General features: G+C 41.1%; 2 protein-coding genes across 4 annotated transcripts in view; one reads left to right on the top strand and one right to left on the bottom strand.

Annotated features, from left to right (window-relative positions):
- The first annotated feature begins 1,733 nt into the window (after positions 1-1,733).
- Pop5 (POP5 ribonuclease P/MRP subunit) lies at positions 1,734-2,503 on the top strand. Its single transcript, XM_075676786.1, has one exon. It carries the CDS (start codon positions 1,776-1,778, stop codon positions 2,250-2,252), a length of 477 nt encoding a protein of 158 aa, XP_075532901.1. The 5' UTR covers positions 1,734-1,775; the 3' UTR covers positions 2,253-2,503.
- A 146-nt stretch (positions 2,504-2,649) lies between these two features.
- Positions 2,650-15,602, bottom strand: part of cN-IIIB (cytosolic 5'-nucleotidase IIIB) — a 31,374-nt gene continuing 18,421 nt past the window's right edge. For 2 of the 3 annotated variants that reach the window (XM_075676784.1, XM_075676785.1), the window contains exon 8: positions 2,650-6,269. In XM_075676784.1, coding sequence (XP_075532899.1) covers positions 6,165-6,269 — 105 coding nt within the window. In that variant the 3' untranslated portion in view covers positions 2,650-6,164. Of the gene's footprint in view, positions 6,270-14,001; positions 14,077-15,602 lie in introns of all 3 variants that reach the window. The other variant, XR_012824957.1, reaches the window with a different exon arrangement.

Raw genomic sequence — 15,602 nt, 5'->3', positions numbered from 1 at the left:
GCATATGCATCTTATATGTGCCAGTAGACTTGTATTTGGTATGAAAATGTATGGACCCATATGCAAAAACCAGATATACCATTTCCATGACCGAATACAGCCAATAAATACCACCATTACTTCAGGTAAACTGCACTCTAAACGGTTGCATATAGTACTAATGGCAGCAGAACTGAGTGGAAGTGTGTGGAGAGTGCATATTAAGCAAGATAAAACAGCATGCGGAAAGGCTGTTTCCTGTCTCTACACAGACACAACCTTGCATAACGGCTCATACATGCTTAAGGGAGCAGTAAAAATGCAGTTTATTTAATAAATACAAATGTGATTCAGTATGGCCGGTCGATATGAATATGGCTAATAGAGCGGGCCCTTAGTAAATGCAATTTCTTTACAGAGAACTTAGAAATCTTAATTATCAATGCAACAAAAAATAAAATTGTCTTAGTTAAAATGAGAAGGTAGGTGGTTAACCGAGGGGCCCGATTTTTATAAATCATATCATGAAAGCCAACAAACAAAGACACCAAGGAAAACATAAGGGAAATTACTTCTACTCACTAATTGAATAAAAGAAATGATAAATTAATGGCAGTGAAAGTGAATGAAAAAACAACTTGCCGCAGGTGGGAAACGATCCCACGTCTTCGGATTACGCGTGCGATGCTTAGTTAAAATGGTAATTCAAATGTTTATAAAGTGTGTACAGGGACAGATTAGCGTTCTTTGAGAGCATTACATGTAGTAGACGTTATTTTAAAATAAAGGCAATCAGTGCAGAGAAGGATTTAAATTGAATTACAAGCTTAAACGGCAGCAAATGTGCATTCACAATGCTCTCTTGAATATATCTTTCCATAACCAATGCTCGAAAATAATTATTTTACTTACACACACACACACACACACACACACACACACACACACACACACACACACACACACACACACACACACACACACACACACAAAACTCCTGAAATACTGGAACACACGACCCCGAAACTCTGCTTTCTGCTACGGCAGGCAGCGACACAAGCATAAACTTGTGTCGTACACGCACGCACGCGCACACACACACACACACACACACACACACACACACACACACACACACACACACACACACACACACACACACACACACACACACACACACACACACACACACACACACACACACACACACACACACACACACACACACACACACACACACACACACACACACACACACACACACACACACACACACACACACACACACACACACACACACACACACACACACACACACACACACACACACACACACACACACACACACACACACACGGTAGCAGCGCGCATCCCATAAATTCAGACAAATGTGCACTTTTTTCTTAAAAGTCAATTAACTGTGCCAAGTGTTACACTAAACGACGTAGGCTCCAAATTGCGATCTTTCAGCAAGATTTGAGCAAGAACAGTGCAGCGGTGGGCGCACAACCTTTTTTCGAACGTGTGTAACGAAGTGTGCAGGACCCAGTATATTTAAGTTTTGGCGCCTCGAGAGAGTCCCGAGCAGGGTGTCCCGAGACATGCGATCAGTCACAGGTGAATACGGGTGGGCATCGCACACGTTCTTGATATCACTTTAGTATGTCCTAGCAGCTTGAGTTTCATGTCAGCGTATTTTTTGAAAAACGAAAACACTTATTTGCCGTATATGTATTTGTCCACACTAAGCACTCAACTCATCGGCGTTCGGATCGTCATTGCTATCGCTGTCAATCATGGTGCGCCTGAAACACCGGTATGTTTTGGTTGAGATATTGTGGAAAGACTGGCAAAATCCACATATTTTGGAGCTCCCCGTTGCAGAAAAAGACATTTACGCGTGCGTGAGAAAAGCTGTGCACACCTTGCACGGGGACTTTGGCCTCGGCGTCACGAAGTTCAACCTCGCCATCAAGTTTTTCAACCCACACACACGTGTCTTTTTGCTGCGGACCCGGAGAGGCGCGCACACTTTGACTTTGTCCGCGCTTCCATTTGTGAAGAAGATCAAAGATCAAGTGGCGACTTTGAGAGTTCTGAAGCTCACGGGAACCATCAGGTCATGTTTAAAATATCTGAAAAAGTACGACTGTAGCGTCTTGCTTAGCGTCTTGAACAGGTGCGACAGCGTCGAAGCAAAACGTGAAGTCAAGAAAAAGATTGCCGAAGTGTACGACTCGCTGCAGACTAAAGGTGGCGTGCGCCCAAGCTAAATACAAGATGTCAACTGCTGCCTTATGAAGCTGATTATGATGTGAACGTGTTGCATCGAGAGTTCTGCTGCTGCATTTTCTTGTGCGCAGTTTGTGCGTGCGTCATGCGAGCCGCGGTCATGTATGTTCACGATAGTTCGGAACTAGCAACAGGCTTGCAGTTTTCAAAAATGTTACCGATAACGGCAACGTAGTGATCTTAGTGCAACATTTTGTTTTCCACAAAAATATACACCCATTTTGTTGATTCATTATGACCATTCTTTATTGTCTGTTGGTTTCGAAGTGCACATTTCTTGGAACAAAGCTTTTGAAATACTAAAAAAATTACAGCATGAACGGCGCAAGCACATGCACATTTAGTGTACTTAAAGAAAGACAGTCAAATGAAGCTGTGTCTGCACTATTCACACTGTAATTGAGACGTGCAAACTAGCCCAGCACAAGTTCTGCTAGACAAAAAAATAACAGTGAAAGTGACATCAGTCATTTCCCAGCCCCCCCCCCCCCCCCCCAATGCAACCAACCTAACCAACAAGCTAGCACAGCACTCAAATGTGCGCATGACAGTATTCACTAGTGCGTTAATCTCAACCTTGTGTGGGCAGATGCACCTGTGCGTTGTAATAGTTATGCATACAGAAATTGAAAGCTGCTACGGGGAATAAACGTAAAAATTGAGACGTGCAGGCAAAACAAACAAGCACAGCACTCAAATCTGCTTGTGACAATATTCACAAGTATGTTAACCTCAACCTTGTGTGGACAGATGCATGTGCGCATTGTTGGGATAACTATGTATACATATATGTAAAGCTGCTACTGGGAACAAATGAAAAAATTAAATATGCAGACAAAACAACATGTGAATGAACCTTTTGTCCTTTAAAAAAACAAAAGCCACATAAAATTCTTAGATGCAAACTTAAAGCTGCTGACTTGGCACAAGCCTCAGCAGTGTGTACAAAGTAAAACTGCACACAGATTATGATCTATAGGCAGTGTGTGGCTTTTAAGCATTGAGCTAATCTAACTTGAGAACACAATTTTTTTTTGTGCTAAATTACTAGTTTTTGTGCTATCCTAAATTCACATTAGATTTTAACAGGGAAGTCACACCTTTCACAAGCACCAAGCTTTCAGAGCCTACAATCTTGACCAAGTCTTGAAAAAGCTTCAGTGAGGACAGAGTAAAAAGGTCGCTGCTTCAGCACACAAGACAAATTACTTTGCACATGCATAAATTGTGCAGCACTTGCAGCATCAGTGCAAATCAATTGGCGCAAAACTAAATGAATCAACAAACACAATAAGTATGGCTCAGCAATTTGGTTTTCAAATTAACATGTTTCGAAACAATTTTTGACAGAGCCTGTCCTAACATAAATGCTTAACAAAAATGATAATTTTATAAGCTTGCATGAAACTTTCAGTTCAAGCTTTCAATACTTGAATGCCACCTAGTTGCACATTCTAGGTGGCTCAGCTGTAGTAATATGCATTACATTTTTAACCACAAAAATATTTCTCTTCTATTACCACTTTATTCCTTTATGTGTGGCATTGCCATCATGCGATGGCTGGATAAAACTACTAGATCAGTGTGACATGGCACATATGTCGTGATCAGTGTCGCCAGGTTCATTTGCACTCTAGATGCACTGGGCACAGCTTGTCACAGTATTGTGGTGTTCCATTGCTGTCACACTCGGTGATAGTTTTCAAAATGCTTGACAGTTTGAAGAACTCCATCAAAAGATGTCACTGAAATTGCTACATACTTGTATGGCATTTTCCAATTAGCTTTAAAAACACTGACCTTAACTTCATTTGTCAAAGCCTTTAAAACATTCACAAAGGCGACGTAACACAGTTAACACAAGAAAAGAGCAATCAGAAATGGACATGCTAGTAAGCAGTACATTACACTCTAAAACAAAATTACACCTTTTGTTTGGGTTGTATCTTGCCACACAACAATAAACGTCATCTGTCTTGTCCGCATTTCCTTTCTTTAACGCTGCGAGCCCGGTACTTTCCAGTAACGAACGGCATGCGCATTATCAGCATGACATAGCATTCCCGACAGGAAAGTAGCGGACGCAGCATTTTCAAGAAGGGAAACGCAAGCAAGGCAGATGACAATTATTGTTGTGTGGCAGACATACACCCCAAAGGATGTGCCTTTGTCTGAGAGTGTAGCGTGCCAATGGTACCTGTCGACTGTGCTGCAACACTGAACAAAGATGAAGCAACATTTTGCAATGCAGAAAAAAAAAGTGGGAGAGAGAGAGAGAGAGAGAGAGAGAGAGAGAAGGGTTCAATAACAGCAGTCAGTACAACATTAACAGCTTCTAAATAATGTGCTGTCAGGCTCATCATTAGTCATACAGCATGTGCCTTGGCCACCAAGCAAGCTGAAGTGTGTCCAAGGTTGTATTGCCATAGCACTAAACAAAAAGTGAGGGTGAGAACATTTGTGCATGGTAGACATAACCAGCAAAACGCTGTAGCTCCATATTGCCCAATACAGACTGATAACATTTTTCATTCTAGGAGTGTGCTCCAGCATAAGCTTGACATGACAGGTCATGAAGGTGCAGTAGAACAATGTGAATAACCTGCTTTCCATACTTTCCACTCTTCACAGTGAAGTCAGACAACCATGGTCGTACACTGTGCGATTGACTGGGCTTTATCCTATGCGGCTCATAATCTATAAAGAGGACAACTTTGGCTTTTTCAGCGAGGTCTCCGCAGATGGTCTTTTCATTGTTCTGCAGTGTTGCCACACTGCAGAACATGCATGAACCTGGTCTTGCAAGAGACTACGACCCAAAGCTAAATGACTGCACATGAACACATACATGTGAATATACAGTACCGAAGCTCAGGCACACAGAAAGCTGTCAATGCTGTAGCTGATATGAAGCTCCTTCTAGATATTTTAAAATTTAAAACACTTGACCACACAATAAAAATTGGTGGAATAAAAAATATTCCGAGTTTGTAAAACACTCTCTAAAATGTATGGTGCAGAAAATGCCACCCTGCACCAAAACAACCTTAATCAAACCCAGCACTTGTGCATGAAAAAGGACAGACAAACTTTGTGCGTACCTACTATAACAGCACAATAACACACACCAAGACTTGCTAGCACTTGCATCCACAAGTTTCCCTGCTGTAGCGGCAGACAGTGGACAATGCAGCTCCACCAGATTTCTGCCTTGTAACATAATATGCAGTATAGGCAATCATAAAGGAGCATCCATTATAGCAAAGAAATATGTGGTATGAATACTAAAAGATGTAAGTAGCCCAAGAGATTTAAAAAGGATCAGAAACAACACCTTGCTCACAGGACGCCCATTAGAAAGTTTGATGCAAGCTCAGAAAATGTGGGACTAGACTGCCAACGCAATTAAAAAGCTAATAAAATAAAGGAGGGATGGAAAGGCCTCATCAGGCTTACACAGACTAAGCAAATAATTTACAGGTTCCAAAAAATTTATGAAACTAAATTGAATGTGGTGTTAAGAGTTCAAGCATATACTGTACCTCTTGTCATTTAAATTCACAAGGGCAGCTTGCAAAAATGTGATGACAAATCAAGTTATGAAACTGAAACATGGTGTGGAAGAGTCACAGTAGAGAGTTCTGCCACACAGTGTGACCATTGTAGCTTTTCACCACAGGTGCAATGCATGGCTCACATGCACTGTGCTGGCAGCAGCTACCACAGATGACGATGCCCGTGTTGGTTGAATTACTGTGGCACGCATCTTTCGAACTTGTTTCATGTTCTGCTGTTGAAGCCTTTTCATAAGCACTTTCCCTTTGCCTGACACCACGCTGAGAACAGAGTAGCAGCCCTTTGCAGCTCTCTTGATCTTCTCCGGAGCTATTGCACTAGTAGATAATTTTTCTTAGTATTCCATTTACAACATCCATTGTTTGATCGTCGAGAAGTACAATGTCGAAACTATTTAAATATTGTGGAAGGCGTTCTTCGATCTGTAACAGAAGTAATTAGTAATTAGTACAAGCTATGAGCTGAATCAAGTAATATAAGATGCATTTATGCATAAACTGTGAAATAATTGCTCCTAATAACAGTAACAAAAAACCATAACATAGGGTAACACTACTCAATGACTAATGGTAGTCAGTTGGTACAGCATAACCAATCAACAAGGCCACTTACGACTTCACTAGAATTTCAACTGATCTCCTCGAGTAATGCCCTTTGTTCATCACTTCTCATGGTTTTGACATGACAAATGGTGATGTTGACAAAATGCATCAAGGAAATACTATGACATAGAAATTTAATGAACAAAAGTGGATTCTCCAGCAATCCACAAAATCTGAACGATAAAGACAAAGAAGCCGATGAGGGTAACATGAGAACGGTCCAGTAGATTCATTAAAATACAGTGCTCATGTGAAATATGTGCATCTACTGATGATAGCCTAGTGCGACACAAAAGTTGTGGGTTTGATACCTGCCAGTCACATGCTGTCTTCTTCCGCACTTTTAAAGTAACTGCCTATGATTGAGACTGAGGACTGTCTGTAGTATAGAGCAGAAAACTTGCGTCGCTGATATTCACAGCAGACTTTCTCTTTTTCTCTGAATATTTCTGTCCCTTCTATCTTCCCCCAGTGCAGGGTAGCCAACCGGGCTCAGTTCTGGTTAACGTCCCTGCCTTTTATTGATCCATCTTTTTCCTCTCTCTCTCAATGTACAGTTTTATTTCTTTGCTTTGTCTGCTTTCTTGCAAAGCAAGCGCAGTGCTCTATGCAAAATCTTTCCCAAGCAGTGCACCTCTGAATAACCACATGCCTAGCCAGAGGGCTACTTAGTTTCACACTTCCGTTAGAATATTTGTTTGCATGTTTCTTGGTGCCAACAAAAACTGGCGAAAATACAACAAAAAGGACATCACATACAAAACTGTTGAAGACACAATCTTCCTTGGAGATCGATTTGGGGTTTTTGGGTATCTGGCTGCCAGTTACTGAACACATTTATCAAAATAAGGTACTCCGAGGCCTTCTAGTGCACGTAGGACGACGAAAAAGACTCGCCATGTTAGTGTAGAAATATGTATGGAACAGTACAAATACATAGTTAGTGCAAAAAGGCCAAAATTAAGCCCAGATGGTAGGGTATGAAATACTTTATTCTCGTTCAAACTACACATGCCCAAAAGCAGAACCGTAAGCGTAACTTAATGAAAAATGTGCACTGATCCCAGAGACAGTGCAGTCTAAATATGTGGGCCGATCCTGAAAAAGGTAGTGCAGAAAGAAGAAAAATAAAAGGAAAAAACTAAAAAGAAAATGAGCAAACCACATGGTACGCTCATGTATCCATGAAAACCTTGTATTTCTTCGATGTCAATCGTCATTGACGTGTCTTTCTTTTAAGAGTAAATGACACATTAGAGATCATGTGTTTATCTTGCAAGATGTGAACATGTAATACGGTGCATCCTAAATGGCCAGTGTCAAAAGGGATAACAACACAGTCGTTTCACAAGCAGTTCTGTCACGCAACATCTGCAGCTGCTTACAATGCTTTTTTTAAGGCAGTAGAATCACAAGTGAGAACTTCTTGACGGATTTCTTTGTGCTCTAGAATTTATTTTCATAGTAGCAGAAAGAGGAAACAGTGTTACAAAAACAAAAAGAAAGCGTACCCCCCCTCCCCCCCACTTCTATGTCATTTCTTGCATTACAGCCTTGTGTACTTCAGTCACTCTGTATTTGTCTCAAGCACAAATAAGAGAGAGGCTGTTCAGTTGCAGGTTTCACAAAGGCACAGAAGAGCATCACTTAATCAGGCTAGATTTCTTCTGCAATTCTTTGTGGAAAATATGGCTTGCTAGCAGAAAATAAGATGACCAAACATCCCTGTATTGAAATTCTGTACTTGAAACAAAACACCAACGTCCCTCAGTGTGACATCTTGTTTTCAAGTGTAGATTAATTTTTGTACTTGAAGAGTTCGCTAAAGTGACCAGGTTGACTTTTATCTTCGAATGCAGTTTAACTATTTTAGTAATAAATCGATAACTGGCCATGGGTAGACACTGTTGGTGTGGGAATTTCACAGTGTTGTGTCTGCTCCTCTTTCACTTCTATGCCAATTCCTGGGCACAGAAATCCTCAATCTTGGCAAAAGTCACATGTTAGGTATCCCTAGAAGTGCAATGAACCAATATGCTCAGCATTTCTCCATGTCGTCCCTTTGAATTCAACAGTTTGATTTTCTGAAATGATATACTTCCACAATCCCAAAGTTATACAGGGCCTTCAAAGTTCACTTTAATAAAAAGGCTGGGCCATCTATGTAAATGCTGCTTGCACAGATGGCCTATATGCTTTGATGAACACAAAGTCAACAAATCCATAATTAACAAAATGAAATTTATTAATTTTCTCCATTTCGTAATTAATGTATGCTTATACCAGGCGACCAAGGAGTCCTTGCACCTGATTTTTACAAGGCGTAACTTTTGTTGTAGTTGTTGGATAATATTGCAACTTTACATTTTTGTTCTTTACATCTTTTTTCTTGAATTGGTAAAATATGATATTGCTTAGTTTCACACTTTCAAGGTAACAGTTTCTAAATGCATTCAGACCAAGGTCATTCTGCTCTCCATGTTTAGGAGCTGGCACAAAAATATTGTGGAAATCACTGGCGCTTTCCACATGACAATCCAATTTACTTTCTGATTCACTGAGGAGACTAATACAGTCTGGCATTGAGCTAGGAGTGGAGAACCTTGTACTGCATCATTTCCTACAATGGTCAGAATTATCAATTAGCAGACTTGGCATGATTCAGGGTTTAGTTAGAAACATCACAGAATGCTATCTGTGCTTGCGTTCAATCACACTCCAGAAGACGCATGCTTTGGATGATCTTATGAAGTCAAACCACCCTAACAAGTGTCATACGCTTCTCAAGCGTCTCTCAGGAATGCCAAGGTACAGTGCCGTTCACTGACGAGAAACAATTACACACTGAACAAGTTTCAGCTTCCAAAATGACAGAAGTGAGATTCCATTGGAGAAAGAAGTGAATGAATGTGGTGTAGGTCATGGTTGACTGGCAAGAGACCCTTGATTTTTATCTACCAGGAAGTGAATTACCTGAACAACATTCTGAAGAGACGTTATTGCCCTGGAGCCAGTCTCACTTCAAAGACTGACTGCAGAGAGGCAAGCAAGATTCTGCGTCTGCCCACAAGGTCAAGGTGATTCAGCAATGGCGCGGCTCTAAGTTTCCGAACTTCATCAGTTTGCAAGAGTAGCCTTCTTATTTACCTGGCTTACTCAACCTTCCTGTGTCGCCTGTGCTCAGAGCAATGTCTGCGTAACTCCCCACAATAATTAAAATAGCCTACAGCATTCCCTTCTGACAGCACGGGAAAAAATTGACAACCAATACCTCCGTTCCATGGTGAATGTATTCTCGAAGCTCCGTAAGGCCTGAGCCAAGGCTAAGAGAGGGCTTTTTGAAATCTAAGCATTGTCTTGTTGTTCACAGTGTTGAGCTAAATTGTTAAGTTTTACATTTGTATCTCCCTTCTTGTTGTTTAGATGATGAAAATACCAGGTGCAATGACTTTTTAGCCATTCGGCATTAAACATTTGAAGACAACCATATTTGAACACAACTCTATTTTGCTTGACTCTTCTAAAGCGTGTTCCAAGGTATTCCAAACTAAATTTCATACCGGGTATGGGAATATGAAGAGCCAAACTTGCACAAGACACCAGACTTCTTCCACCTTTCAAGAGGCACAGAAAGACAACTAAACAAGATTTTCAGTAACGATAAACAAAAGAAATGAGACATTAAACTCTATACAATAAATTTGCCTAGTTAGCTGTATCATTAATGAAAATAGATTTTTGAGACACTTCTTCCCTTAAATAGATGCCAATTGTGCGGCAGTGATGCACTAATGTGCGTATACAAGTGTTGCACTTGCAAAAAATGTGCACCATTCATTTGGTTGCAATGGGAACAGTTGCAGAATGTTCTGATATTTGGTAAATTGGTGCCAATGCACTAAGAAAACACTGCAAGTTGACTTGATTCTGATTCGAAAATTAATTCCCAGTGCCCAGCTGCAAATTTTCAACAATACTTTGCATTAACTGTGGTTTCCACAACCGAAATTAGAATGAAAAAAGTGGTGGGCGTATCTAATGTTTGACTTGGGTGTCTCTTAGTGGCACTCACACCTCGGCGTTGGTGTTCTTTAGGTTAACTTTAGACAAACACAATGCACAAACCAAACTTGGAGGCAAATGTTTTCCATTAATTAGCAAGTTAAATATCATGCCACCTGCTTGTGTGCGATGTCCTTAGTGACGCCATTACTTCCGCTTTCTACTTCCAGGTTTCCAGGAATTTCGCCAAAGTCATGCTCACATGGTGGGTCTCTCAAATTACGACTCTGTGCTTTGGTGTACGGTAATCAGTGATTTCTAAGTAATTCTAATTATTCCAGACACTTCAGTAACTCAACTTAACTTATGCTCTGATATCATATCTATAATGAAATCCATGAATTTCGTACTGGAATATTTCTTTAACATTTTTTCTGATTTATTTTGAATTTCATACCTGGTCATATCAGTGATTTCTAATTAATTCCAATTATTCCAGACACTTCAGTAACTCAACTTATAACTAAACTTATGCATTGCTATCATATCTATATGAAACCCATGAATATTCTACTGCACTACTTTTAAAAAAATTTTTCCCGATTTATTTTGACTTTCCTCCCCAGTCGTTTCAGTGATTTCTAAGTAATTCTAATTATTCCAGACAATTTAGTAACTCAACTTGCAACTAAACTTATGCTCTGATATATCTATAATGACACCCATGAATTTCGTACAGGACTATTGTATTGTTTTTCTATTTCTTTCTGGTTTATTTTGAATTTCATCCCCGGTTGTCTCCGGAGGTGACCCGGAAGTGCTATGCAAGAAACAAGAGTGTCACTAGATTCATGTGCCACTAAAAAAATAAAATAAATAAAGAATAAATAAATAAATAAATAAATAAATGAATGAGGTGGCACAGGATCTGCACATAAGGAAAAGTGATGGTGCTGACTGCGAAATTATGATGACTGCTTAGATATGTACCCCCTCCCTCAAAAGTTTTCGGCATGCGGGATCCAAGTAAAATCTATTTCCTCACAGCCTAGGTACAGGTTCTTCAACCAAAAAGTAGAGTAGATACTTCTCACTAAAACCATCACATTTCTGACATACATTTCACACTATGTAGTGAAGCTGCGAGACAATTTAACTTATTCTCATTTTCTGTGCTTCAAAATATTCTGAGGGTGGTTGTACGTGTAAAACTGCATACAAAAGACTCCTTGTTTTTGGGTTCCACATTTATCAAAATTTCAGGAATCAAAATTGGTGGCTGCTTTTAGGATCAATAAACAGAGAGCCCCCAACTATTGTATAAAAGATCCAACTGGGTTTTTTCTACAATATACATCCAGAATTTGTGCTTTTCCAAATAATTTTTACCGATGAAAGTTGCTAACAATTACGAGCAGTCTTTTGTAGGGCACAATGTATTATTTCATTTTCATGGGCAAGTCATGTGCATTCTAACAAGTATTTCTCAGCTGTCATTTCTCTTTTTTATTTGTTTCTCATTGACTTCTAGCCACACACCTGGTTACTGATCCCAAAAAGGTTTAGTCACCAAGCAAGTAGTCGAGGTAGCATTTCTGAAATGGTTGCTAATTTTTATACTACGTAAGCTAATTTACTTCTTGGTGCTAGACTTTTAGTATTGCCCCATTTGGGCACTACTCATGAAGGAGATCTTAAGAGGCAACCACATGGACATGACATTGCCAAAACAAATAGCGACAAATTTCCATTGTTACGTGATCAAGTACAACCATACACTCGTAAAAAATGCAAATGTACCACAACACAAATGCTTTAACCAGTCTATACTATACAGCAGAACCTCGTTCACACGTTTTGGGAAACACCGCGAGGAAAAAAACGTACTAACCGAGAAAACGCACGATCCTAACTAAAGAATTGTGACAAACTTAACTATTGTTGACATCTACGTAACGCGAAGCGTCGCGCAGATCGTTGCGACACAAGACACCCACGCGCGTCGAGCTGGTCGTGCTCAGGCGGCCCGAGACGCGTTTTGTTATTTTCCTATTGCGTGTTGTTTTAAGAGGGCGACGCGATGGGAACCGAAACGAGATCGTGCTGGTGGGCGACGCCGGATGCTGCTGAAATGAAACGTGATGCCCACATTGAGCCGCCTACAGCAGGGAACGGTGGCGCATTTGAATTATTGCCTACTAAAAGCGTGCAGTACGCTACCAATGGCACTCTGCACCAAGCGCTGTAAAACAGACAAGTGAAGATGCTTATCGCAATAGGTTTGGCAGCGATTGCTATGAGTGTGGCGTGCGACGACCCGGGTGGAGCACGGAGATTTGCTGGTACCGGAATAAGAAACTGTGCGCCGTCGTTTTCACATGAGACGGACTGTTCTCAATCGCACGCGCCTGGCACCTTTTTTACAGTGAGACCTGTATATGGCTAACCTTCCGTAGTCTTTTCGGCATCCGGCAACATAAACGGACTTAGCGACTTCTAACAAACCTATACACAGTTGTGCATTGTTTGCTTTGTGTGTGTGATCCCGTACGGGTGCACTGCGGCGGTGCAGATGTCAAAGTCTAGAACAGATTAGAATGCTCGCCGTGAAAAATAGTGTGACGTCAAGGTTATCGCAGTATATAAGCAGGAGTGGTATCGGCGCTAAAAACAGCTGTGTTATCGATGGGGCAGACACGTATAGTTCATACACCCGAAGAACAACATGCCTACGAGGAGCGCCGGCGCGAAGCGACTATAACGACGAAGAACATTCCCGCAATGCTGAACGAAAACGACAATCGCGAGCTCGGGCAACCATTCCACTCTGTGAAAATGGAATGGCAGCGAAAGCACTTTGCTTTTCATTTGAGAGCTTTGACTGTCATCAGCTTTCGCTGCCATTCCATCTTCACAGAGTGGAATGGCTGTTATTATTTGTTCACATGGAATCTAGTGGCTGGAAAACGTAGACAATCGCAGTCTGCAGCAGGGAACGGTGGCGCGTTTCGGTTATCGCCTACTAAAAGCTTGTACTATGCTTCTGACAGCACCACGTGTTGTGAGACAGATAGGCAAATATGTTTACATGGCAATAGGATTGGCGGTGATAGGTGTGAATGCCGCATGCGACGCCGCCGGAGATGATTTGCCGGTACAGAAATGAGAAACTGAGTACGAGCCGGCATATTCAAGCGAGACGGCCGTGTGAGTACTGCAGTGAAGATGCCGCGGTGGGCAGGTACATATGCTGGTCTCGATCGTGTGCGTCTTGCGCACTTTTTTAGTTACACGGGATCTAGGGGCCAGAAAACGTATACGATCGCAGTTTGGCAACATAATGAACGTTGGTACCAAAAAATTGTTTTCCGGGAATGTATGAACCGGTAAAAAGATGAGCGCAACTCTATTGGGCCATTTTTGTATTTGAGATTGCGAACGTTGGCGCCGGGAAAACGTACATAACAGGAACGTATCAGTGAGGTTCTACTGCATATAATTTAAATATGCTGTTATAGTCAGTGAGAAAAAAAAAAAAAGTTTACATCACCAGCGCTAGATGCTGTGGCTCCATCTGGTCAGTTCAAATCAAAACGCTTCGGCAGTTGTCGCTTGCACCTTAGGCCTATGGCATCAAAACAAACATCTGATCTAAAAAAATAATGCCTAAACATCGCAAAATTTTTTGTAATAAGTGTGAGATGAGACTACGCAAAGCCTAATTTTGTCATTTATATTTTGCTGACATGTTGGAGGGCAAGTAGCAATAGCGAATTCATACTGAAGCAGGTGGCCTGAGTGCTGACATGTTGCTACCTGTCACTGTAAGCCACTGCGCGGACTTCCGGGTGACAGGCTAAGTTTTCTGGCTGGCCAGAAACTGGCGACATACTGCCCTTCATGATGGTCAAACTTGTCATCCATTGTCGTCGCTTGTCACTGTCACTCGAAAATCGCATGCATGTAGTTGTGGCTTTACTCCATACCATGGCACTACTCTATAACAGTTATGAATAAGCCCTGCTTTGAACACCTTATGTAGTTGTCATTGGGATCTTGCCAAGAATCTTTTATGTTGCATTATGTTGACAAAGTGACCAAAATGAGGCAGTAGCATAATTATACTGTTCTGGTGTCTTGTTTGTGCTTCATCTGAAGTGCACATCTATTGTCCGAACTCACCATCTTGACCGCCAGGGTCAAGTAGGCCTGTCATTGCCTACTTTTAATATTACCAAGGGAAACGAGAGATCTCATGAAATTCAAACGAACTGAAGGGCTCCAATATTTTTATGCAATATGATTACAGTCGGTGCACACTGCACAAGGGCCGCCTACTTTGGGAAAGTGCAAAAACCAAATGCAACAGCGAGAAATGGGTCACTCTTATCCACGACAATATCAAAACTGATGGTAAACTTTTTTTCTGGGATGAACAAAAAAATGCACGTGTGGCTCTTCATCCGCAAGCTACAGGCTCAGAATGATGCTCTCGGCAAACTGCTTTCAAAGAAGTGAGTGCTTAACATAAATGTGCAAAGTTTATCGAATAAAGTTCGTAAGCTCGAATACCTCCTACTCGCCAACGATCCTCACATTACAGTAATTACAGAAACCCGGCTGCACGAAGATATAAAGGATTGAGTTCCAATTCCTCCAACCTACCAAATTTTCATATGTGACTGGCCTTCTCGAGGAGGTGGTATAGCAATAGTTCTTACAGATGACATTAGTGCTCTGCTCCTAGAACAGTATCACAACTACGAAAGTTTATTTCTTGAAATAAACTGCTGGGGTTATTCCTTCACTGTCTGTGTTGTCTACAGACCACATTTAGCAATGCCCGAATATCTAAGTTATATGACCACATGTACCTGTTCAAAAATGATCGTCTGGTTCTTGCAGGCAATGGTAACTTACCCAATGTTCATTGGCGCGTTCAAGATTCTGGCTCTGACATAATTCTGAACCTGCTTGCTGACATTGCTTTGATGCTTGATTTTGTACAGATTGTTACCGAGTGCACCAGAGAGGCTGGCAATGACCGTTCTACACTCGACTTAGTGTTCTTAAATTCTAATCTATCTAGTTATGCAGTCTTCGTTGAAGATGGCATCTCCGATCATAAAGCAGTGTTTTTATCCTTCTGTA

This window comes from Dermacentor variabilis, unplaced genomic scaffold (genome assembly GCF_050947875.1).
Source record: "Dermacentor variabilis isolate Ectoservices unplaced genomic scaffold, ASM5094787v1 scaffold_12, whole genome shotgun sequence".
Lineage (NCBI taxonomy): Eukaryota > Metazoa > Arthropoda > Arachnida > Ixodida > Ixodidae > Dermacentor > Dermacentor variabilis.
Note: the sequence above shows the minus strand (reverse complement) of the source record. Positions and strands in the feature narration are given on the sequence as shown.

Coding starts and splice junctions, on each gene's coding strand:
- Pop5 (XM_075676786.1), top strand. CDS start 1,776: ATGGTGCGCCTGAAACACCGGTATGTTTTGGTTGAGATATTGTGGAAA.